This window comes from Antedon bifida, chromosome 3 (assembly GCF_963402885.1).
Source record: "Antedon bifida chromosome 3, ecAntBifi1.1, whole genome shotgun sequence".
In the NCBI taxonomy this organism is placed as follows: domain Eukaryota; kingdom Metazoa; phylum Echinodermata; class Crinoidea; order Comatulida; family Antedonidae; genus Antedon; species Antedon bifida.
In genome coordinates, this window is record NC_136228.1 from 7,488,679 (window position 1) to 7,512,223 (window position 23,545).

General features: G+C 32.3%; 2 protein-coding genes across 4 annotated transcripts in view; one reads left to right on the forward strand and one right to left on the reverse strand.

Annotated features, from left to right (window-relative positions):
• LOC144838823 (rab-like protein 6) overlaps positions 1-23,545 on the forward strand; it is a 273,930-nt gene that overhangs the window by 61,825 nt on the left and 188,560 nt on the right. The gene's annotated exons all lie outside the window — the stretch shown is intronic.
• Positions 225-23,490, reverse strand: LOC144838838 (N(G),N(G)-dimethylarginine dimethylaminohydrolase 1-like). 3 transcript variants are annotated; one of them, XR_013611711.1, is made up of 6 exons: positions 23,008-23,490; positions 20,029-20,131; positions 18,645-18,838; positions 17,371-17,499; positions 574-3,657; positions 225-508 (listed from the first exon to the last, which is right to left on the reverse strand). XR_013611711.1 is itself a non-coding variant. In XM_078694341.1 (5 exons), exons 1-5 carry the CDS (start codon positions 23,296-23,298, stop codon positions 3,502-3,504), a joined length of 873 nt encoding a protein of 290 aa, XP_078550467.1. In that variant the 5' UTR covers positions 23,299-23,490; the 3' UTR covers positions 225-3,501. The 3 variants fall into 3 exon arrangements, 2 of the variants coding, with proteins under 2 accessions (XP_078550467.1, XP_078550468.1); XM_078694341.1 differs by having other exon boundaries at positions 225-3,657; XM_078694342.1 differs by lacking the exons at positions 225-508; positions 574-3,657 and adding an exon at positions 14,572-15,508.

Sequence of the window (23,545 nt, forward strand, 5' to 3'; positions counted from 1 at the left end):
AGTTACAGAGGGCGCTGTGCAAATTACAGAAGATATCAGACTGGGACAACAAAAGGTATACAGCAAACAAACTCAAAGCTTTGACCACAATTTACAAACTGAATGAAAAATATGAATAACTTTCATCTAGACACGTTCCCACCTTTAGCAGTTTGTTGATATAAATATGTCGCTAATACATTTTTATTAATTTAAATAATAATAAATCACTTAATAGAACTGAATATTTCTATTATTATTTTATTTCACAGACATAAATACAAAAGACTCAATCACACGTTAAATTTGTTAAACATCATGATATATTACTAATTTAAATACAATATTACATAACTTTGATTATAGCAGGTATGACAAAAACGAATAACATAAAACATAGAAATCTTTGCAAAAACAACTTGTATTTTTTGTTTGTGGTCTTCATTAAAGTTTGGGTGTTAGTAACTGGATTACTCAAGTCTAATTGATGCGGACAACAGAATTTGGTATAATTAATACAGAAGAACCCCTCTTGTTGGGACAACCTATTAAAGGGACATCCTTATTCAAGGAACACCCCTTTTCAAGGAACACCCCTATTCAAAGGACACCCCTATTCAAGGAACACCCCTATTCAAGGAACACCCCTATTCAAGGGACACCCTTATTCAAGGAACACCCCTATTCAATGGACACCCCGATTCAATGGACACCCCTATTCAAGGGACACCTCTATTCAAGGGATACCACTTTTAAGAGACACTTTTCAGTTCTTGAAGGAGTCCCCTTAATAGGGGTTTTACGGTATTACCATAAAAAAATGCCCATTTAATGTGTTTCATTATCAAATTTCAAAGATTTCTATTAAAGCTACAATACAAGAAAATATAATTTATATACTTCAATCATAAATGTAATGTAAAACCTATAAAATAATTGATAGTTAAACATAATTAATACTTTAAAAATTAATATAAATTTCAATATGAACAAAATTATAAAACAATAATTATGAAAGCACTGCACACGACTAACTAAAGGTAAATAATTCATTCAATACCAGTCTGGTTTACAAGGATAAGCACCCAGAGTGACATTGTAGCTTGGTGGTATCGATCTCAGGGTCCTGGGTCCAAATCCTTGGACAAGACCACTACTACAAAGACTTGTTTAAGACTTTGTTTATGACTTTGTTCACGTAGAGCATTTTGTATATATTTGTCAGGATTGGCACCTTTTATAAGGACATTGAATGAATTCACTTTATTGTTATCCTTGGCGATTTATAAATTAAAAACAAAACAGGGTTGTTTTTTTGGGGGGATGGAAACAAATCTGTACAGTAGAACCACTCCTTTGAGACACCCCTATTAAGGGACACTTTCCTTTGAAAGAAACCAGGGGATATGTTTCAACACCAAGGCCTATTCCAATTCAAGAACACCTCTATTAAAGGACACTTTTGGGTCCTGAAGGTGTCCCCTTAATAGAGGTTCAACAGAATTCCTTATAAATTCGGACCACAATGTAACAATTCACATTATAAAGATAAAAGAACAATACAATTTTATGCATAAAGGTACATTCACATTAGATCCGTTTCACAGAACAGGAGGCGCCTCCATTCAATTTTTCGAATTTCTATTATTTAACAAAACAGAGTTTAGTCTCTGCTCCGTAAAATGAAAGTAAATAAAGCATTCTTATAAGGGCAACCAAGTCCATGGGTAAGAAAACATTTTGTGTATAGCATACTTTTATCTGTATATCAGTTTTAGTTTATAAATGCAGTTGTAATAAGTTTATACAATTTTTATACAAACACTCTACTATACATTTTTTTTAACTCTTTTATCTTTTTGTTAAAACGAGTATATTGAAAATATTAACATTCTTAATTTATTGAATAGTGTGTAATAAATTTTTATAGAAGTTTGTAATGTAATCAAATTATTAGCGCAGTTTAAATTAGTATTTTACTTTTGAAGTTATTATTCATCGTATATTTTTAAACTTGTTTGCTAAAATATTATTTTCAATTTATTTGTTTAAAAATGAAAGCACTCCTATCCTATCACTAATACAATACGTATTAAAATACATTGATAAAATATACAATGAAATGTAAATGAAGCAGTCTCATGATATTTATACAGTAAAGATTATTGTAAACTGTATAATAAACGCTTGAGATTTCTCTGTAATTATTGTATTCAACTGTCCTCCCAGTATTAGCTGTGGCTAGGGATACACTATATCAAAGCCTCTGGCTGTATTAGCTATGGCTAGGGATACACTGTATCGAAGTCTCTGGCTGTATTAGCTATGGCTAGGGATACACTATATCAAAGCCTCTGGCTGTATTAGCTGTGGCTAGGGATGCACTGTATCGAAGCCTCCGTCTGTTGCTAAATGTACGGTACACCATTAAAGATAGCTTACTATAAATAAAGGCAAATCCAATCGAACGTCAATGTTTCGTTTTTACGCATATTGATTGGTGCATAGCCGACGAAACGAAACATTGGCGTTTGCTTTGCCGGACCAGAACCGCGCCGGAAAAGGTGTGAAGGGCCCTTAAGGCAAATGATGGGTAAAGGCGGCCAGTTCTCAACATAAAATCAACAACCAGCTCCGAAACCACGTCAAAACGCAGGGGCGGCCGGATTCAGGGGGTTTTTGGAAGGCATATGTTCACTCTTTTGACAGCAAAAATGAAATTTTTAATATCGATTTTTGACAATCTATTAATATTTTTAATTTTTGTTCGCGATCCCACCACCTGGATCTGCCTGATAGTGATACAGCTTCATAGCCCAAGTCACATTGTAATGAATTTCAAAATTAATCTGGAGAGTTTCTGACTGTAAAATAAAATAAACTGCAACTGCAATTGACATAATAATATTTTTGTATTCAAACATTTTTTCTCTCTCATATCTATCAGTCATTAAACTGTAACACACAATAATTGGCAACACAATGATTATATAAACAAATTTGGTCATCAGTGAGTTTTCACTTCAATATTCACAAAAACAAAACATTTAAATGTTTTGATTTCAAAACACACAAACACAAAAATATGCGTCGAGTTATTCACAATTTATAACAAATTAGAAAGTGTACAAACTTGTAAACTAGATGGGAGAACAGCAAAGAGGTAAATGAGAGGGGTTAACCAGAGGGGTTAACTAGAGAGGTTAACCAGAAGGGATAACCAGAGGGGTTAACCAGAGAGGATAACCAGAGGGGTTAACCAGAGAGGACAACCAGAGGGGTTAACCAGAGGAGGTTAAACAGAGGGGTTAACCAGATGGGGTAACCAGAGGGGGGTAACCAGAGAGGATTAACCAGAGGGGTTAACCAGAGTAAGAAAAGGGGTAAAGCAGAGGGAAAGGTGGTTTAAAAAAGAAAGAAAATGCGTGAATAAAACAGAGGTAAATAAAAGATTATAGGGAACACCGTTTGTAGACTGGCAAACATTTTGATAAATTGTGAACAACCCCTACATATCAATATTTATTTTAATCTGTTGTTTCTGTAATCGTCCATATTCAGGTTCTTGCGTTTTTTACCAACCAACAGCGAGCGACTGGTAAGCGTGCCCTGCACTTTGGACAGTTCCTTATTTGGCAATGGTATCCTCACACGATCTGAAAAGCGATCTTCAAATATCTGTAAAAAACAAACAAAAACCCCTTTCATTATTTCTACATTTCAGGCTTTTTAATAATTGTAACATGTCCCCTTTGTTTAAAGATACAGTATTACTAATTATCCACCAAAACATGAGAAATATTTAGATATATAAAATACACTTTGAATAGACCAGTTTGTCATATTTGACCGAAACAAAAACAAAAAACACCAAAATAATGATTTTGCTTATAAAAAAATACAAAATAACTGGTGCAACAAGAATTCTGGCCTATTCAATAAAAAAATGTCATGGGATATCTTCAACATGACAATAAAACAATATATGATAGGTGTATCTTCATAATGTACAAGGTTTATGCTTGGTCACTTGGCATCAGTATAGCTACCACAGTAAGTTTAACATTGTGGTAATGGCAACCATTTGTACAACTGGCATACCATATTAAAAACACAATCCAAATATAAACATACCATTTTCGACATAATAATAAATTGAAAATATTATTTAGTTACAGTATTTACATTATACTGACTAATAATGTCATAAATGCTGATCAAAAATGTAAATCAATGTTTTATGAAGACATTTTACAATATTAGCATACAAATTAAAACAAAACCACACCTAAATATAAATTAAAATCCACTCTGACACACCTTTCGGTTGCAAATGTCAGATGGATTTCCAAGACGTTAAATAATTTGTGTCTTATTTGACAGTAGCTATGTATTAGCACTTTGATGCTGATACGCCATTGGTCAACGATCGTGTGAAATGATACCGGATGGATTGGAACGAGCGTTAAAGTTCGTTCCGCGAAGTGTTACACAGTGGTTGAGGTCATTAAGAAAATCAGTAATTATGAACAAATATTTCAGTGTAAACAAATTAATAATCATAACCAGAATTTAATACGGAAAGGAAGGAAAAATATGATAAACAAAGAAATGAACGGATGCAATAAATGCAACAAATTTACTACTGTTTACAAAGAAGGAAATTATTAAATATGTGTTATTTTATTGTGGTATGTACAGTATAGAAAGGACATGGAGGATAACAGGAAGCACTAAAACCAAATATAATGTATAGTACATTTTAATACTGTCAATATTTTTAGTTTAATTCAATAAACATATTCTTTTCTTCATATATACTGTAAATATAATGTACAGTATATTTTAATACTGTAAATATTTTTAGTTTAATTCAATAAACATATATTCATTTCTTCATATATACTGTAAATATAATGTACAGTACATTTTAATACTGTCAATATTTTTAGTTTAATTCAATGAACATATTCTTTTCTGCATATATACTGTAAATATAATGTACAGTATATTTTAATACTGTAAATATTTTTAGCTTAATTCAATAAACATATATTCATTTCTTCATATACGGTATACTGTAAATATAATGTACAGTACATTATATTAGTGTAATTTTAATGGTTCATAAAGGGACATTTTATCATCATTTCACAGTATTAAATGAAAATGTAGTTATTCATCATATTACATTTTTTTGCATGGTAGCCTACAGTATGGTTTTAAATAAAACTTTTTTTTATAGGTTTTTTTTAAAAAAATTCAATTGATTTTATTTTTTAATTTAGCATAAATATCTCCAAATATATTATTGCATTGAAGGTCACGAGGATTGATATAAAATAATACCCTAGAAAATATTTAAATTTTATATAAATATTATTAATAATATTGTTATTAATTAATATTATATTATTTTATACAAATTATTTGCATAAATTGTCACCCATGATCAGTAAACTTATCTGAAAAAACTAGTTTGCTTTGAAACTATATGGTTATGTACAGTATGTGTGTCTGTCCATTTATTTGTGTCGTGTTGTGCTAGACATACAATTAATGTTTGTCTATAGACCAAGTCATAATGAATGCAAATTGTAATGAACAAAATGCATTTTTGTGAGATATTTCTGCATATCTATGTATAAATTATGTCAGGAATCCAAAGGTATGTCAATTGTACACACAAAACTATTTGAAAGCATTGAAAAATGTAATTTATCATTAATAATAATATTAAAGGTAAGCTGGTAAAGGTATTTATTATCGTCCTTGCTTAAGCTCTGTCTACACTGTCAAACTTTATGTGACAAAAAGTGTGATGTGCCCATATATGGACATGATGATGTCATATCACTACCATATTTGGGCATATCACTACCATATTTGGGCACATCACACTTTTTTTGTCAAACTAGTTTGATAATGTAGACAGAGCTTTAAGCTTAACTGGAAAGTTAATTTAATGTTACCAAGTGCAATTTTGGTATGTTAATATCCTTTTATGTGCAGTGTGTTGTCATCTTTGTACATATATTTCTGTCTTGTTTGCTGTTATTGACAATCAAAATCATATGTTATTGAAGTAAAAAATGATACTGCAGTAAACTGCAGTAGGATATTATAGTCTGTCCATTTACACTATCATCCCACTGATAAATAAACCTGTACAGAATTCTGAGAGAGATGTAGGACAACATTCCACACCAATATAATTCATGTTAGTTTACATTAATGTCACATTGTTTTAGATTTTGAATTCATAACATACTCTAGTGGTGATCAGCAATAGTCATGAGCAATGTGCGGCGCAAGAGATACTTAATAAATATTAATGAGCCTACTTTGTGCTAATTTATTCATTATTATGGGTTTTTGAAAACTATAGTGACCCAAATGTGCCATCAGCTAATTTATGTATTGCAATAGTTTTAAAACCATGGAGGCCCAGAAGAGCAATTTGTCACTACCATTACTGTGTAGCTAGGGTACAGTACAGTAGTTCGGTTGCCAAAAGAATCACTGTGTGCTACTGTCTCGTACTGTATTTTGGCATTCTGGAAAAGTATTGTGGCCCAAAAGAGCAAACCTTCACTAACGTTTGTGTAGATCTATTTTGGTACAGTATCCCAAAGAGAGCCTATGTGTACTAAAGTGATTCATATGGTTACTGTACTGTAGTTGTAAAAACTATGATGGCACAAATAAATTTGCCATTATATTTATCCGAATGTGATCCCAAACAAGCTTTTCTTTGCATCACACAAATAAAATGACAGCTTTTCTAAACTACTTTGCCGGCCAGTCATGTTTATATACCAATTTAATGCATGATCTATAAAAGCTTTTCACATTCACAACCTCCAGTTAGTAGACACATGAACTTTACAAGTGAACTTATATGATCGTGGTACCAAAGCTTTTAGACAGAAATCGCATAATGTGAACAACAATATATTACATGCTTTAATCATTGCAAAGTCTGGACAATAACTATGTTTGAGTCATCAAATAATATGGACCATTGTTTCGCGTCCTAACATTTTCGCGATTTTACAATTCCAATTTTATTTCAAGATTTGATTTTCTTGTTCTATAATTGTTGACCTCTTCAGTAATTCAGCGAATGTATTTCACCTCCGATGTGGATGTATAAAAAAAAAGGGATCTTGAAGAATAATGTGCAGTGAATATTATAGTACAGAATACGCTAATACTGTATACATCTTTCGTTTCTGTTTATGTACTGCATTTTAAATCAATGAATGATAATACCGTCAACTCTCCGAATACCGAACTCTTTGAAAATCAGAAACACTCCCAATTCCTTTTCTTGAGGTCCAAAGGTCCCAAGTTTATTTTTACCATTAAAAACACATTCCGATTAAGAGACTTTCATGAAAACCAGACATATTTGGCCGGCCCAATAGTGTCCGGTATTAGTCGAGTTGACTGTAGGCCTACTGTTATGTTTGAACCATCAAATAGGTCTTTTGTTGCTGTTCATGTATTTTGAACATTGTACATACACGCTGTTAAAACACAGCCATGATTTAACAATCAAACATGGAGTAATAGTCAGTTCATAGTTCCTCCATATATGTTTGTTTAGCCCAGTTTTCACACCTTAAACAAATGTTTACAATGATGTCTACATTTACTTTATTAGGCAAACAGTATATAATAGTATGGTTGTATTCTATTCTACATTGGGCCTCCTTCAAGTAAATAAAAACTGCCTATATTCAGGAAGGTATAAAAATAAGAGCTAGACCTAACTAACAGGTTTACTGTTTTTATCAAATTTCAACAACAAATGGACAACCTTTCTTGTAAATCTAATCAAGTCTGTATTATAAAATTATTATTCCGACATCCTTTGATTTTATTGGAGGATTATGGGTCAAATGATATTCAATAAATAGTTCATTCATTAATTGAATCCATGCGACATCAAAAGTACACTTTTCATTATATGTGAGTGCAAATTTGTGTTATGTGCCTTCATCCTACAGTATTTAATGTTATAAAACAAAAAATAAACATTCGCTGAAAAAGATGAAATGTTCCATTTGTGAAAATATTGATACCATTGCACTGATAAACATTCATATGTGTACCATTGCACTGATAAATATTCAAATGTGTACCATTGCACTCATCATAAACATTAAAATTATCTTTTTGCTAGAGTTTACATTTTTCTGACTGTCATGTAAGCAATTTGATCATTGAAAGTTGCACATGAGAAATACATTTTTTTATTACACCACTCAATCATATTTCGTTTAAACTTGCGTGTTTCCAATTGCATTCTACAGTAAATGAAAATATTTTTCCATCGCCCAATCTGATTTCTTAAAAGCAACGAAGTACGGTAGGGCAACATGCACTTACTGTTTATGGCTGATGAGCAAAGTGCTACGTAATACTCTCGTTATGAGATCTTTGTAGACATGCTGGACTGAGATAACCTCACAAGTGATGCTTAACATGTATTTAACCCAAGATTTGAGGAGGTGATTCACCAGGTTAAAATGTTTAGAGCTCTGTCTACACTACCAAACCAGTTTGACAAAATGATAAAAAAATGTGATGTGCCCAAATATGGTAGTGATATGCCTAAATATGGTAGTGATATGACATCATGTCCATATATGAGCACATTGCTTTTTTTGTCACATAAAATTTGATAGTGTAGACAGAGCTTTACACATTGTAACAGAATATTAAGACAATTTAACTTATTAAGGAATGTAGGCCTAATGAGTTTTATCAGGAGAGGAGGACATCCTTAAATGATCCTCTAGGATGTTTATAGATAGCTTACCTTTCCTGGCTTTTGATGATATTCTGCAAGGTAATCAGTTTTGAATTGAATCAAGGCAATGGATGCTAAGCTCCGGAGATCAAAGGGTTTAAATGTGGCTGCGACACGATCAGTTCTATGCCCCCCTTAACTAACAGACACCGCACGTTACAAAGAATATGTACATAGTACAGTACTGTTGGTATTTGTCGCAGCCAGACATAAGATCAAAGTATTGTTAAGAGTTCCTATCTTGGCAAGGTGAGCTAAGTGTCCTGTTGTTGGATTGCCTTGATTGAATTTACAAAAAATTGCATATGATATTCATCATAATATTCTTTTACTGTGCAGAATCAGCTTTTTTGATTGTCATTGCACATTAGTTGGTTACATTGTAACGATTTTAATCTTAATGTACAGATTTTATACTTAACTTGTTCTGAATATTTTATATTTTATATGTTTGTATTTCTTATGTTTTGTCGAGGGATCTTAATGATCAGATCCTTCACTGGAACTGGATAGGCTATCCTCACTAAAGTGGTAATAAACAAAATAAATTAGCTTCATATTTTGTATTCCATATATGTTTCACTGTCAACATTTCTTTACATTTTTCGATTTTAATTTATTTTTCTAATTTTATGTCCAATGGCAAAGACGGATGATGTTGTCAGGAAGAACATACCATTTACAAATTAGTTCTGAATTTATGAATTCTGAACCTGTGGTTGTGACCTCTGGCGACTGAGGAGGATCAAAACCAATACAAATTCCATCAGTAACTATCAGAAGCCACTCATCAAAAAACCAACATGTTTACCCTGGTAATCAACAAAATAGTTTTGCCAAACCTTCGTTTGCACAGTTGCACCTACTTTAAATATTGGATAGTACAACATTAAATATATCGGAGTAATGATCAGCCAAGTGTATCCAATATAAACACTACATAATGGTACTAGCTACCTGTAAACATAGTTGATCAGGTTGTTGTCTAAGTGGGTCAGCATAAAATGACAGTAGAGCGTTTGAATTAAAATTGCACATATCGTCCACAAAATCGTTAATGATGAAAATAATTGAGAAACGTTTTTAATTGCATGTTAAGAACGTGCTTGTCAATGAGCCCATAAATTATGTATTTCAGTCAAGCTTTTTTTGTATTTGCTATACTTATATTTTTTACATGTGCTGAGTACAGTAGTGTGAAAAAATTGCATACATAAAAAGACACTATATTGAATATTGATCAAATATTGAAAATATGATGCTATTTTGGTGATGATTTTCTACAGATCTTAAGTTGACGACAATCAACAAAAACTTATATCTTTTGTGTTGCAAATTGACAAAAATGACCATCAGATAAAAATGAGGATATTTTGTGATCGTGAGACGGATAACAAACATGAAGAAAATAATGATGATGACCATTGAGAAGAGTCGAAAATGACCATCAGATAAAATGAGAAAAATTTGTGAAGACAGATGACAATAAAAATGACCAGAATGACAATGGTGACCATTAAGAAGGATGAAAATGACCATCAGATGAAAATTAGGACAATATATTTATATATAGTGATGAGGATGTAAATAAAAATAATAATAAGGAATAGTATGTTGTAACAATATTCATGAATTTTATCCGGTAGAAAAAAAAACATTAAAATTCTCCACTTTACATTTATTGGACCACAGAGAGAACAAAAAACTAATATGAGTTTAATCCAAACACACTAAGAACACAATTACCAGAAATATGACTAGCAACTTTCTATAAATAGATTTATGAAAATCATGACAGCAGCTAATGGGTATCCTATAATGCTTTGTATTCATTATAAACAATCACATGATTTGTGTATAAAAAGAACAGTAATTCATTATGTGTACCAACCAGTGGAGTGAGATTAAATGTTTTCTAAATTATTCCCACTGCAGTTACTGCAGTAACTTGACTTTGTATAATCTTTATAACCTGGTATGCAATTTTTTAGCAAGTATTTTTTTTTTTTTTTTTTTTTTGTACCATATTTATTGAGGGTGATCCATCCAGCAATTGCTGATCATTAGGGACCCTCAGAGGTTCACAAGACAAACATATACACAAGATGCTCTACATAAACAAAGTCTTATTACAAGTCTTTGGGAGTTGTAATTTTGTCCTTAGAAAAATCCCTGACATGTGACGGGACTTGAACCCAGGACCCTTGGAGTGGTAGCCAAGCATCATAACCACCAAGCCACAACTCCAAAACCAAGTTTATTTTGGCCAATCGTTTATTGCAGCGAATGTATCATGGACTTGAAGCAAACTTATCATACATTACTACAGTAACACATTTACTGCAGTAACTACAGTAGAATCATTTTTAAATGATTCCTAAAGAGATTTCATCAAAAATAGAATTCTGCAATACACATTTTGAAAAATACACACTATATGATAAACAACGGAGATGAGAAATCCGGTAGTACGATTATAATTAAGGAAAGTTCACATGAAGAATTAAGGAGAGTTCACATGAAGAACAAAGGATTTAGATGTTAATAGCTCTTGCCTTACAGCACACTCTATAATGACGCGTTACGTTCTGTTGAGGATGGTACACAACAAAGCACACTAATGGTACAGTTCTATGTGAACCAATTTTAACAATAACAATAAGAAAGCATAACCAACTTAAATTATAGCAATGTGATTCACTGCATTTCCAAACTGATCTGGTTGTTTTTATTGTTAAACATTTTTCAAGCATGTTTTTATTTTTTATACTGTAGATATTTATTATAATTTTTTTATATAAATTATACTTTTATTTTAGATGAATTGTAAATGAAATTTTAATGTCCACAGTTTTATATTTTTGTATGTATGTGTATTTGTTAACATTTTTTAAGCAAGTTTTTATTTTTTATACTGTAGATATTTATTATAATGTTTTTTTATATCAATTATACATGAAATATTAATGTCCATAGTTTTTACATTTTTGTATGTACTACAGTACTTAATAGTAAACTGTAAAAATAATGTTACCATTGTCTACGGAGGTTACAAATGGTATTGTGGTGACCATTAAGAAGGATGAAAATGACCATCAGATGAAAATTAGGACAATATATTTATATATAGTGATGAGGATGTAAATAAAAATAATAATAAGGAATAGTATGTTGTAACAATATTCATGAATTTTATCCGGTAGAAAAAAAAACATTAAAATTCTCCACTTTACATTTATTGGACCACAGAGAGAACAAAAAACTAATATGAGTTTAATCCAAACACACTAAGAACACAATTACCAGAAATATGACTAGCAACTTTCTATAAATAGATTTATGAAAATCATGACAGCAGCTAATGGGTATCCTATAATGCTTTGTATTCATTATAAACAATCACATGATTTGTGTATAAAAAGAACAGTAATTCATTATGTGTACCAACCAGTGGAGTGAGATTAAATGTTTTCTAAATTATTCCCACTGCAGTTACTGCAGTAACTTGACTTTGTATAATCTTTATAACCTGGTATGCAATTTTTTAGCAAGTATTTTTTTTTTTTTTTTTTTTTTGTACCATATTTATTGAGGGTGATCCATCCAGCAATTGCTGATCATTAGGGACCCTCAGAGGTTCACAAGACAAACATATACACAAGATGCTCTACATAAACAAAGTCTTATTACAAGTCTTTGGGAGTTGTAATTTTGTCCTTAGAAAAATCCCTGACATGTGACGGGACTTGAACCCAGGACCCTTGGAGTGGTAGCCAAGCATCATAACCACCAAGCCACAACTCCAAAACCAAGTTTATTTTGGCCAATCGTTTATTGCAGCGAATGTATCATGGACTTGAAGCAAACTTATCATACATTACTACAGTAACACATTTACTGCAGTAACTACAGTAGAATCATTTTTAAATGATTCCTAAAGAGATTTCATCAAAAATAGAATTCTGCAATACACATTTTGAAAAATACACACTATATGATAAACAACGGAGATGAGAAATCCGGTAGTACGATTATAATTAAGGAAAGTTCACATGAAGAATTAAGGAGAGTTCACATGAAGAACAAAGGATTTAGATGTTAATAGCTCTTGCCTTACAGCACACTCTATAATGACGCGTTACGTTCTGTTGAGGATGGTACACAACAAAGCACACTAATGGTACAGTTCTATGTGAACCAATTTTAACAATAACAATAAGAAAGCATACCAACTTAAATTATAGCAATGTGATTCACTGCATTTCCAAACTGATCTGGTTGTTTTTATTGTTAAACATTTTTCAAGCATGTTTTTATTTTTTATACTGTAGATATTTATTATAATTTTTTTATATAAATTATACTTTTATTTTAGATGAATTGTAAATGAAATTTTAATGTCCACAGTTTTATATTTTTGTATGTATGTGTATTTGTTAACATTTTTTAAGCAAGTTTTTATTTTTTATACTGTAGATATTTATTATAATGTTTTTTTATATCAATTATACATGAAATATTAATGTCCATAGTTTTTACATTTTTGTATGTACTACAGTACTTAATAGTAAACTGTAAAAATAATGTTACCATTGTCTACGGAGGTTACAAATGGTATTGTGTTCAAATAATGTAAGCACTGACTGAGTAATTAGTATCATATGTGCACAATTACATTCATTACATTACAGCACAAATGTATACAAATTACAAATAATAACATTCTAACATTTAGGACAAAATTTAATTTTATACAGACCTTTTTTCTTTTTTTTTAAAGCTTATTTAATTTATATATATAAATTTGTTACAAATTTATGATGTGAACTGTTTAAAAATAAACTGCTATTGGAATAATAAATTTTTTATTTAAATTTTTGTTCAAAACAAAGCATAGGCTTAGAATATAAAATAATGAACAAATTAATAGCATATTCGTCACAATACAAACATGTATAGTCAATTTTTTGTAATCTAATTTCAATAAATCTATAAAATATAGAAACTTATTAATCAAGAATTTATAGTATGTTCTCTTATTGATAATACACAAATGGGGTTTTGATAATTTACTCAATAAAACCCATTATCTACCGTGTCTAATGATGTGCTTGAATTTATAGGTAATGACCCAGTGAACAATGAATACATTAGCATACATTAGCATAATTGTGTATTCTGCTTGATAGTGCTGTAAATGCACGACAATGATATGATATGCATACAGTAGTTATATATACAAAATACACACTACAGTATAGATTAACCACCAGATTAGAGGTGGACCAAATGAATCTGTTTACTATAAACAAGTACGGATGGGACTATAAACCGGAGGTCCTGTGTACATATCTGGCTCATGTTAATTTAAAGAACTCTACTCAGTACATCTTTCGAGACGAGTAGGGGTTACCCCGGTGTACTAGTACACACACAGCTACTGTAACACAATGACTGAACAATAACTGGGCCCTCTGGGAGAACAGTCTTTGACTGAAGAGGTCACCCAGTATAAAGAATAATTAATAATATGAATTATCATAGGTGTTTAGCACCTGTTTGGTCTTTCCTTGCCTTTTATATTTTGTTTTCTCTTATTCTTTATGGCAGAAATTGAATAAATAAATAAAAAATAAATAATTTTAATTGCTTAAACAATATACTGTAAATACAAGGCATATGCCTTGAGATGGGTTATTTATACACAAATCAGTATAACAGGTTTGGTAGTATTAAAAGAATGACTCCGATAATACTGGTTATTTTGGTAAGTTTAATTAACGATGTATTTTAGATAATCCGATAAGTACAGATTGAGGTTTGATTCAGCAATGGAGTACTACACTACATGTAGTCAACTTAGGGCTAGAAAATCAATCATCAAGTGTTCTTTGTTGGCTAGTAAAAAATAACCACTAGACTCATGTGCATGATTTGTTAATATTTTACTTTTTACTGTAACTGCTAGCCTGAAATCATTGGGCTAGTAAAACCTGATATAATACTGTAAATAAGAAAAAAATTGACAGATAACTGTTTAGTGAACCACTGCGAACAATAATGAACTCGTGTCCAGGCTAGAAGATTACAAAGGTAGTATAATTATTAATAATTACTAAAAAAAAAATGTAACAAAAATAAAAATTTGTATTTATTTTGTTTCATTTTAAATTATTATTTGGATGCAACTTTATCATCAAAGTGTGCCACTGTTGTAAAAGATAAGTTTCCAATAAATTATTATTAATTATAGTAAGCTTCATGTGTTTTTACTATTTTTATTCACATTTGTTTGTATACAGTACCATTTTCTGATGTCAAAATAATTTTTAAAAAACCAACATCCTTTAATTGTTGTTGTCACCAGGCAGAAAAAGATACTTTTAACTGATTACCTATGAGGAGACATAGGTTGAAGCTAAAAACAATCAGAACGTGAACCTTACTACGTTCAATTGATAGATTGTCTCCAGCTTTCAATTTACCAATTTATTTTGATAGCTTAAATAGATCTTAAAGTGATGAAGCAATTCCTTGAGAATCAAGTGAGCGCCAGTGAGAACGTTGGTTATATTCGTAGGTGAGCGTTATCGATTCATTTTCCATTTTGCAGTAGATTCACAATTTTTAGAATAAAAAAAAAATTCAACAACAGTGGTGTGAAGGAGAATTTTGATATAGGCTTGTACAGTAGATAACCACATTTATCTACAAGATGACAAATAATGTATTACTTGACTTGACATAATTATATTCTCAGAATTGATAAATTCTGAATATACTTAAAATATCAGGAACATTTTGTTTTTTATATTGCGATACTCGTCTACATATATGTCAAGTAAAATTCAATTCTCGACAGCTGTGTATTCGAGTGGCGCATCTGAAAACAAAAGCTTCACATTATTTTTCAAAAAAGAATGAAAGAATTTCACTCAGAAATGTCTGGTTTAGTATCAACATTTGTAATCCGGTTCAATTATACACGTCTATCTAAAGCTCTGTCTACACTATATCAAACTAAAAAAAGTGTGATGTGCCCAAATATGGTAGTATCATGTCCATATATGAGTACATCACATTTTTTCATCACATAAAGTTTGATAATGTAGACAAGGCTTAACGCAAAAAATAATACTTGATTACCGGGATCAGACACAAAACAAATCTGAATATTTACAAAAATGTACGTCAACTCGAGCAAAAATTTGAAGTTGAAGCGTAAAAGAAGGTTGTAAAACACGGTTTTACAGAGAACATAACACAGTTCGTTATTACAAAGCTCATTGAGCATTAATAATGGTCTAAGCCGTAAGCTTTGTTACAATAACAAATTGGCTATAAAGTGAGTTGTATATTCGGTTTGTTATCAAAGGTGATGAAGCATTCGTTTGTCAGTTCCTTTATGCATGTTTAATCGGGTATTAATATCATCACATATTATGCATAATTGATTGCTTGTACATGGCATCATCTATGATACGATGCAGGGATTACCCTACTATACAACATGATAGCATGGAGCTATAAAATTAGAATTTTATAATATAACATTTTATATGTAATTCTAATTTTATAGCTCCATGATGATAGGCTTTCAATTTTACAAAATTATCATACTTTAAAGATATATTGTCCACCTGAAAAAAATAATTTTGTTGTTGATGCCATTTTAATGTGGCATAATAATTTTTCACTTTGACCAAAAATTGGATCTAAAAAAAATTATAACAAAAATAGTAAAATTGGCTGCCAGCCAATGGGTTTATGGTTGAATTTAACCATTTATTCTTGTCATTTTAAGTGAAAACATTATTTGTTTATGAGTAAAAATATGTATTTTTTTGTTGTATACATTACCAAAAAAAAAGAAACAAAGAAAAGAATATTGGTAATTGACTGACAATATCTTTTGTAGGTGTCCAACAGAAATTAATGTTAAAAGGAAAAAAAAGGATAAGAAAACAATGTTTATGGGCTTAACAGAAAATGAATAACATTAACAGCAGGCATTACGTTCGATTTAACAAAAAAAGGGATATATGCTAGAAAAAATGTATACAGTAAAGTGTACAAATGTAAAATATGGTATGAGATTACTAAGGTGATGTAAGCTACAAAAGAACAAAATGAATACTTCTTCTATTTCGCTAATGAGTTCACAAAATTAAGTACATGCATAGATTTCATGTACTGTACAGATTTAATTAGTGATATCAAATATAATCTTATTTTGCAGCCACGCTGATATTTCATTTAGATATCATGCCGCAAAAATCGCTAGATTGTAACCGCTCAATTTTAATTAGAAATGGAGTGCTATTGATTTTAATGTTCTTTATTATACAATATAATATTTAGGTGACCTCTAATACCATATTTAGTATGAGGTATCCTCCTCCCATTGGAATTTAGTGTGACCTATCCACCCATTGCCTTTATACTGTATGTTCAAGCTCCAAAATACAAGATTTTGAACAGGACAGCATTGAGACACAACAGCCCATCTGTAAATGAAGTCTGGTTGGTATGGTACACATCAAAGTTAATATTCATTAATTGGTGCTAACCTTGAAACTTTCTGGGAATTCATCTTCAGTACAGTGAATCAGAGTTCTGTTTACGTACAAACAGTTGCATGCGGCGTCATCTGGTAACGTCACAGTCTCGTAGTCATAATTTGCTTTATCCACAATTTGCTAAAGTGAAAAAAGTCAATGAGAATCTATTTAAATCTTAAAGACCAAAGTTGATGATGATGTTGATGATGATGTTGATGACGATGTTGATGACGATGTTGATGACGATGTTGATGACGATGTTGATGACGATGTTGATGACGATGACGATGACGATGACGACGACGACGATGTTGATGACGATGTTGATGACGATGTTGATGACGATGACGATGACGACGACGATGTTGACGACGACGACGACGACGATGATGACGATGATGTTGATGACAATGATGATGATGATGATGACAATGTTGATGACAATGTTGATGACAATGTTGTTGATGATGATGATAAAGTTGATGATGATGTTGATGATGATGTTGATGACAATGTTGATGATGATAATGTTGTTGTTGATGATGACGATGATGTTGATGACAATGATGATGATGATGATGATGACAATGTTGATGACAATGTTGATGACAATGTTGTTGATGATGATGTTGATGACAATGTTGATGATGATGTTGATGACAATGTTGATGATGATGATGATGATGATGATGATGACAATGTTGATGACAATGTTGTTGATGATGATGTTGATGACAATGTTGATGATGATGTTGATGACAATGTTGATGATGATGATGATGATGTTGATGATGATGATGATGATGTTGATGATGATCTTGCTGATGCTAATGATGTTGATAATGATGTTGTTGACAATGATGTTGATGACAATGTTGTTGATGATGATGAAGATGACAATGTTGATGACAAAGTTGATGACAATGTTGATGATGATGTTGATGTTGATGATGACAATGACGTTGATGACAATGTTGATGATCTTGATGATGACAATGTTGATGATGACAATGTTGATAATGACAATGTTGATGATGGCGACGATGTTGATGACGACTAACAGGAAACTTGCGATTTACAACAACTGACGACCTATGACCTATTGTATGCATTGACGTCTTGACAGTTGTTGCTTTGACATGGGAACTACTAAGAATAATAGAATGACGAGGCTCGCTCCAACTTCCCCACATGCACACAATTTATTAAAATAACCTTGTTTCTGGATCGTCGCAAACAATGATTTTATAAAGCAAAACTGATAAAAACAAATATGACATTACCTTAAGTGCTTTCTTAGCTTCTTCACTCTGTCCAATTGCAATTATTCCTGGTCCGGCCATACTCATTAACGATTTGAGATGAATACAGCCAGATATCTGTATTGTTGCTACATTATAATCTGGGAAGCAATTCGCTAATGCAAGCGCTCCGGCTTGATTTGTTCTTGGAGAAATACCTACAAAAAATTCTTTCCCTACAAGAAAACAAAATGACTTTAACGATAAAAAATCTATGAAATGAAATACTTTAGTATTGAAGTTTGTACAATGCCCATTCTGTCATGTACAGTAAAAGCTTTGAGATTTTAACAGCAGAGTTAACTGTGAAATTTGTTAAACCTAAAATAGAATGGATAAATTACTGTAACAACAAAATTATACGACATTTTGAAAACATTGAACTGAGCCTAACAGTATAGTAGTCAGATTACAGTACAAACAGTATATTATTGTTGATATTCTTTTGTAATTTAACATAATTTCTAAATGTTGTTGACTGAAGGAATGCATAAAAAAGATGTAATTGTGACATAGTTCGTCTACGTGCGAATTCATTGATAAAATTTACATTTTGACAAAGTACAGTACTGAAGAAAGTACAAATCCAATTGCTCAATTGCTAATCACAACACACTTCAACAAGTGGCAAGATTAAGACACATTTGAATGACACAGTACTTCATTTTTCAACACCACACAAAACAGAAAGGAGGAACACTTAATTTTAGTAGTGAATTTTTTGGTGTAAATAGGTAAAGTATACAACAGAGCATGCCTGATTTTCAGGAAAATTGATATACAGTACTTTATTAGGTGTATATGATAACATTTATATTTTATAATCAAATAAATACTCCCAGATGTGAACAAATACAACACAATAAAAGAAGAGATAAAATACAGTAAAAATGGTACCAAAATGCTTGGTAAATTGTAAATCATGCCAATCAATGAATTCTACTACAAATAGAAAAGTGTAGTAATACAATATTGTGTGTATATGTGGGCAGTTTATTTACTCAAACCCGAATGAAATTACTTCAAGGGGATGGAGCGTTTATTTCAGGGAGGCGTTCATTCAAAGCAGGGCGTTTACTCGAATAAATACGGTATGTACTAATGGTGTATTACTAACCGCAATTTCTAGTTATTAATTTTGTGCAAGAGAGGATGTAATATTTTTTGGCTGAATGATGCCATTTCATGTCTTATTTATGTGAGCATTATTTGCCAAGGTCATTTCATCCCAATTTCAATTCAATGACCTCAAAGATACCCAGGCTTATTAGGAAGTAAGGTTGACTAGTGATTTCTACTAGATTTGTACACCAGGCTAGTGACTGAAAGCCCTACACACACTGGATGAACCAGTGAAAAGACGTACCAGTAAATAACACATTACCACCCTCAATCATAGCTTCTTCATCTTTTATGTTGACGACATGTTGTCCGAGGTCATGTGATAGTACTCGCTTAATAACTTCAAGCTGTAAAGAAATTGATCAGTTATTGTTAAAACTGAACTGTAAATAAGGTGACCTACTTAGCACTTAGCATTTGCAGCAAGGCAAGTGTGTTAATGTATGATAGTACAATTTAATTATAAATTGTAATCAGTAAAAATAGTGCAAATATTATCTAACTTATTAAATGTATTGTCCCCCAAAAACATGAAAAATAAAGAATAAAATCAGACTTTAGATAGGCTATTTTGCAGTTTTAATAAAGTTATTCATTTACTGTAAAAAAAAACCAAAAAATAATTATTTCACCTAGATAAAAAGATAAAAGAAATGGTTAATTTTAACCAAAAACCATTGTCTGACAGACATTTGAAGCATTTTTTTGCTTTAAATTACATTTTTTTTCCAGGTAAATAACATAATTTTTTTAATCCAGTTTTTGGTCAAAGTGAATAAAATATGGTAGTGATATGACATCATCATGTCCATACATGGGCACATAACATTTTGTTTGATAGTGTAGACAAGGCTTTAGAATTAAATGACATAATTTGGATATGGGTTGGCATGACTTTAAATGGTACTTGCATCCTTTAAACAGGGAGTTGACTCCCTGCTTTAAAGATGTACTGTAGACTAGCTTGCCACACCTAACATTGTGATGTTGTAATAATCCATTATTGATTACTGATAAATCTAGGTGACCATATTGCAGTATGTGTTAGTTTCAGCATGGAGGTATCAGAGTGAGGGAAATGTGTTAATCCCATGTCAAGATTAATAAAAAAATCACACACCTTACAGTAGCTGTTTCTTAGACATTTCAACATGGAATCAACCGTGGCTTTAATTGCTTAGGGGAAAGGGGACATTGTATTGTATTTATTATAGGGGAACAGACGATCTAGACCACGGACGATCGGGCCCACATTTTGCGGTCCCGATCGTCTTACCAGTTGGGCCCGATCGTCCTGTATTTTCAGAACCTTGTTGGGCCCATTCGTCTTACCAGTTGGTCCCGATCGTCTTACCGTTGGGCCCCGATAGTCTTTTGTGTTATATAAAATAATGTGCCACATTTCATTCCTAGTGCTTAGTGTCAACATGCTTTTCTTGCGTAAATTAAGATTCTAATTAAAAAGGTTAATTAGATTTTTCTGATTTTATCATCATAATTTTCCCCTAATTAACACTAGCCTACTGGTTTTAAGAATTTTTTACCACATACTCTCAATTTATGAATAAATGTGATTGATTTTGATTGTTATTATTGTGTTTTATGTACCGGTATTCCCGTATTTAATTTTTTGCTCTATACAGTGTGATAACTTGACTTCTCTCTCGCGACAAAATTAACAGCACATGCATGAAACCTGATTTGGTAATGTGACTTCAAATCGAATAATTATTTTTTTAAAATTTTCTGAGAATGTTTTGGGCCCAATCGTCTGGGCCCGATCGTCTCTGGTCCCGATCGTCTCTGGTCCCGATCGTCTTTTACCCTTGATGGGCCTAATTGTCTCACGATTTGTGCCCGATTGTCTCACGATTTGGGACCGATCATCTTGAAGTGGGCCTGATCGTCTGATAACTTTATGTACTGTATGTTATAAAAGGGGAATCACTGGACTCCTCGGCATGACTCATGCAGCAGCTTGAAGGCTGCTGCATGGGGAATGGGGGTTATTCATTACTTTATGACCTACTGGAGCTTTTTATGATTTTGGGTGTACCGGCCGCCGAAATGACTGGCGGCCGAAATGCACTCTGACCGAGCTTAGGCCCTAGTAGTAGTATAGCCTATTATGATTTCGATCCAAGTCGGCCCTAAACCGTCTCGGCCAAAGTCAAGTCGGCCCCAAGTCAAGTCGGCCCCAAGTCAACTCGGCCAAAAAATAATCGGTCAACTCGGCCCCGTTAAAGTATGGAACGCAAAAAGTGTAAAGGAAGGGGATTAATAAAATAATATTTCTTCACATTTTTTTACCTATGAATAATTCTGACTTTTAATGAATATTAATATTTAGACAATACGTTTAGCAAAAAAAATAAAAATGATTTCACCAACTTTCCTTTATTTACGTTTAATAAAATTTCAAATTGCGCATAACAAACAATTGATTAATAAGCATTCATACTATTATTAATGATTACAATGAACATTTGGGTAATTAATAGGAACAAATTGTAGGCCCAATAATGATGATGCACGTACGTGGGCGCTTCGTTCGTGCGTCAAAATTCAATAAACCTGTCCGATATGCGAGGACATTCATTAGGTGTAATAAGATTGTTTGGTTGAATCATTTGAGGTATAAAATAATGTTGACTCCATGGTTGAATCACGCGTAAATTTCTTCAGTGTATGCATTTGATTAGGCGACAATATCTGAAACCAATTCGTAGCTGCGCCTCCCTGCGCCTTTGGCAGCTATTTCGATATCTACAACTGCTACGTGTTTTCGCTGACCGGGGAATTCCCCTTTTTTTTAAACGCAAATCATTGACAAAAACGATATGTACGATCATTTTTTCTATGGCCAAATGGTGGAACGTAGACATACGTCTTCGATTTACTAAAATGTGGTACTTGCACGCAGGTACTTCTATTCATATCGGCAATGAGATCATTTTTTATATGAGTATTTTTCTTATTTCTTAATTTTTTTTAAAGCGTGGATAATAATTTAATCATAAGAATATTAAGCACTTTTTTCGTTCCATACTTTATTGTGGCCGAGTTGACCGATTAGTTTTTGGCCGAGTTGACGTGAGGCCGAGTTGACTTGGGCCGAGACGGTTTGGGGCCGACTTGACCTGCACCCGCCTATTATAGGCCTATCTTAGGCTACTACTCTACAGTACCAGTAGTTAAATACAAAAATGTAATCACAATTTACCTCGCCCCTCCTGCTTGGAGACTTCGGATTGCAAATCAACGCAACACCATCATGTATTATGGCAATATCCTCTACAAAACAGCAATCTGGATATTCCTCATCTGCTTCAAGTTCTAACAAGTTTATTTTCAATTTTCTTAGCGTCAGAATATATTTTTCATGTTCCCTTTTTGCTTGATCCAAATCCACTACAACCTGGTCGCTCTCCCGGACTGCGTCGTCTTTCAAAGAATCTGGAATCCTACAAACTACACCACTTTCGTACTCAAAATTGAAACTCTTTTGTGCCATATTTTGTAATCAGACAGAAAAAGCAAGGTTACCTGTTATTCAACGAGCTTTACCTGACGGTGTCAATTTCTTCACGCCACTCACTGATGAGTCGACTCTCTTTCTCCCGCCGTCGTTCGCGCGCTGTCGTCACGTCAAGCTGGTTGTTGGTGGCTATGGTTAGGCTTAGCCTGGCTGCCCGCGCCTCTTGTGTTTTTTTTTGTGCCACTGTTTTTTGCAATAGCGCCTCCAGCGTTAAGTTCACACA

Coding starts and splice junctions, on each gene's coding strand:
- LOC144838838 (XM_078694341.1), bottom strand. CDS start 23,298: ATGGCACAAAAGAGTTTCAATTTTGAGTACGAAAGTGGTGTAGTTTGT. Junction 20,132..23,007: donor CTCCAAGCAGGAGGGGCGAG/GTAAATTGTGAT, acceptor ATTTCTTTACAG/CTTGAAGTTATTAAGCGAGT. Junction 3,658..17,370: donor AATTCCCAGAAAGTTTCAAG/GTTAGCACCAAT, acceptor TGTTTTTTACAG/ATATTTGAAGATCGCTTTTC.